We start from the raw sequence: 2534 nt of genomic DNA, 5'->3' as shown, positions 1-2534 counted from the left end.
CCCCGAAACGTCGGCGCGCATTCCATCACGGCGTAATTAGAAAAACGAGGCGAAGAACCACGGCAAAGAGCAGCTCCCCCTCACAGCCTCTGCTTTAATTCCGAGCAACTACCCCACCATCCCCCAGCTTTCCAGCCTAAACCGAGGCAGGGAAGATGCACAGAAACACGCGGAGGACACCCGGATCAGCTCTTCCCGCCCGTCCTCCCGGTTTTGTTCCTGAGCACGGGGGCTGGACTCAGGCTGCCATCAACCCGTGGAGCCAAGCTGAGGACGACTGGTGAGGCGGGAGCAGGCTGCTAAAAAGATGTTCAGCCGGCCCATCCCTCAAAGCTGCTCTGGGTGTTCGATGTCATTCTGGAGACTGTTCTTTCCCAAGCTCATTTGCATTTTGGATTTCAGCCCACAGTCTAGTTACAAGAGACAGCTCTCACCTGCTTCCTGGCCTTCTCCTCCCTGGCCTGTGCCTTCATCTGCTGGACCTCCAAGGAGTCTGCCTTCCTCCTCCTCATGAAGAGGTCATGGTTTCCGATGCACAGCTGAAGAATCTGCTCCAGTCAAGGGTGAAGAGTGGAGAGAAACAGCCGTACACGTGACGAGGCGGTTTGTATTCTTGACACACACAAACACTAGAACTGCTTCAGTCTGATGCTTGTAAGCGCTGCCACCCACCAACCTCAAACCCTACGAGCTCTCATGCCCACAGGAGAGGCAGGGAGCCAAGGCACAGCTGAGTCCCACTATCAGCTCTTTGCAGAGGCCAAATTTCTGGTTTCCGTGCGACCAGCACAGCACATTTCTGGCAAGTTTTCTACCGGCCCTAAAAAGGCATCAGGCCAAATAACGAATCAAAGAACTCTACAGCTCGGACTGGTTTCCTGGATCTCACTGCACCTTTTCTTTAGGCTCAAGATGAACTTGCACCTTTTCCCAGCTGCATGTTTAAAGCATTGAGATTTAAAAAAAAAGAAAAAAAACAAAGAAGGAAAACCACTTTCCACCTTGGACAAACAGCAAGCTTATAAAAAACTTCCTTGGACATCTTTGCTGAAGGGTTTTGAGCATCAATGTGGCTTCCTCTGGTACACAAGCAGGACAAGGAAGGTGACAATACTAGAGGAGGGTTAGCAAAGAGTGGGTACACAGAAGAGTGAAAGCTCTTTTCAGCAACAAAAGCAGGCGTCTAAACTCAGGTTGTTTTCTAAGGGACTGATTCACACACTCATCTTCCATTTCACAAACCACAAGCGACTCCTCTGGAGTCAGAGGAGCTACAGCACTAAGAACGCGAGCAGTGCAGCGAATCAGACCTTTGCCAGGAAGCCCCCCTGCCCTACGGCCTGCGAAGTACACGCCAGCCTATAACCAGGACAGCAAAGTTCCCTCCCCTCTCCTAGGGGAAAAAATATCTCCCTCTGCCTCCTGCAGCTCCTTCGTGTGACTTAACACAGCGCACAGCTCCTCCAGACACCAAGAGCAGAACGCAAGCTAAAGCTGGGCTCTAACACAACAGCTCAGCGCAGCCCCCTCCACTTCTGTACGAGGGGAGTGTCCTCAGAGGGCTGCGACTCCGACAACAGCGCGTCCCCAGACAGGGAGAGCTACGTCACAGGACAGAATGGAAAAGATCCACAGGAGAAGGGGAATCTGGAGCAAAGTTTGGGGTGATGAGAAATTTTACTTACTAAATGTAGGTCAGCTGCAACACGAGGGGTCAGAAAGGAAGCACAAAAACAGGAGAGGGGCGAGAGGTTCAGAGGTTCTGTGAAGGAGCTTGACTTGAGCTTCCCCCTGCTCTTCTAGACGCTAAGACCGAGTTGTAATCGCTCTCCCAAATCGAATCTACAGCCAGCCAGGCCACCACGCTCCCTCCAACTGCTCAAAGGGAAAGCCCCAAAAAAACACTCCTGCTGCTGGCAATAAAAATTACTTTGTCTGTAGACTTACCAGCTTATTCACAAGCAGCTTTGAGGAATTGAATTTAAAAACGTCAATCTTTTTGTCCAATGGCTTAATCGTAAACTGAAAAGAAAAAGAAAATAAAGAGGGTGAGAGTTATCAGGGAACCACGCATTTAATAAAAACGGGAGCTATAAAAATCTTACTGAAAGCTCTGGCTCGGAGGAGGTCAGCAACATCAGACAAACAAGGCTGAGAGCTGTCCCCGTGGCTGTTAGCCAAGGAAGAGCTGGTATCAAAAGCAACCAAGGAGACAACTGTTCCTTGTCACAGTGTCACAGGAGCAGCGAGTGCTGTCCACCTACAGACTGCAACGCCCGCCAGCCCGCGCCCTCCACAGAGCACCTTGCAGAGACAGCTCCCGGGCAAGATGCTGCTCTCCTGGAAGAGGTCGGAAAACCCACAGGAGAATCTCCTGATGCTTCCCAAGGAAGAGCTCGTGGAGAGGGTGATCAGGCGTGGGATGCACTGCCCAAGGGAAGGGGGGGAGTCACCGTCCCCGAGGGGTTTTAAGGAGAGGCTGGATGTGGCACTTGGTGCTGTGGTCTGGCCCGTGTCATGGTGCTGGGTCACAG

At 51.9% G+C, this 2534-nt stretch overlaps 1 protein-coding gene across 1 annotated transcript in view; it reads right to left on the bottom strand.

Moving 5' to 3' along the window:
• Positions 1 to 434: 434 nt before the first annotated feature.
• Positions 435 to 2534, bottom strand: part of LOC104275563 (merlin) — a gene marked incomplete at both ends in the record, with an annotated part of 5540 nt that continues 3440 nt past the window's right edge. Inside the window, 2 exons of the mRNA XM_009871552.1 lie at positions 435 to 548; positions 1948 to 2022. Coding sequence (XP_009869854.1) covers positions 435 to 548; positions 1948 to 2022 — 189 coding nt within the window. The remainder of the gene's footprint in view (positions 549 to 1947; positions 2023 to 2534) is intronic.

This window comes from Apaloderma vittatum, unplaced genomic scaffold (assembly GCF_000703405.1).
Source record: "Apaloderma vittatum isolate BGI_N311 unplaced genomic scaffold, ASM70340v1 scaffold37616, whole genome shotgun sequence".
NCBI classification, from domain to species: Eukaryota; Metazoa; Chordata; class Aves; order Trogoniformes; family Trogonidae; genus Apaloderma; species Apaloderma vittatum.
This window is presented reverse-complemented; position numbering and strand designations above follow the sequence as displayed.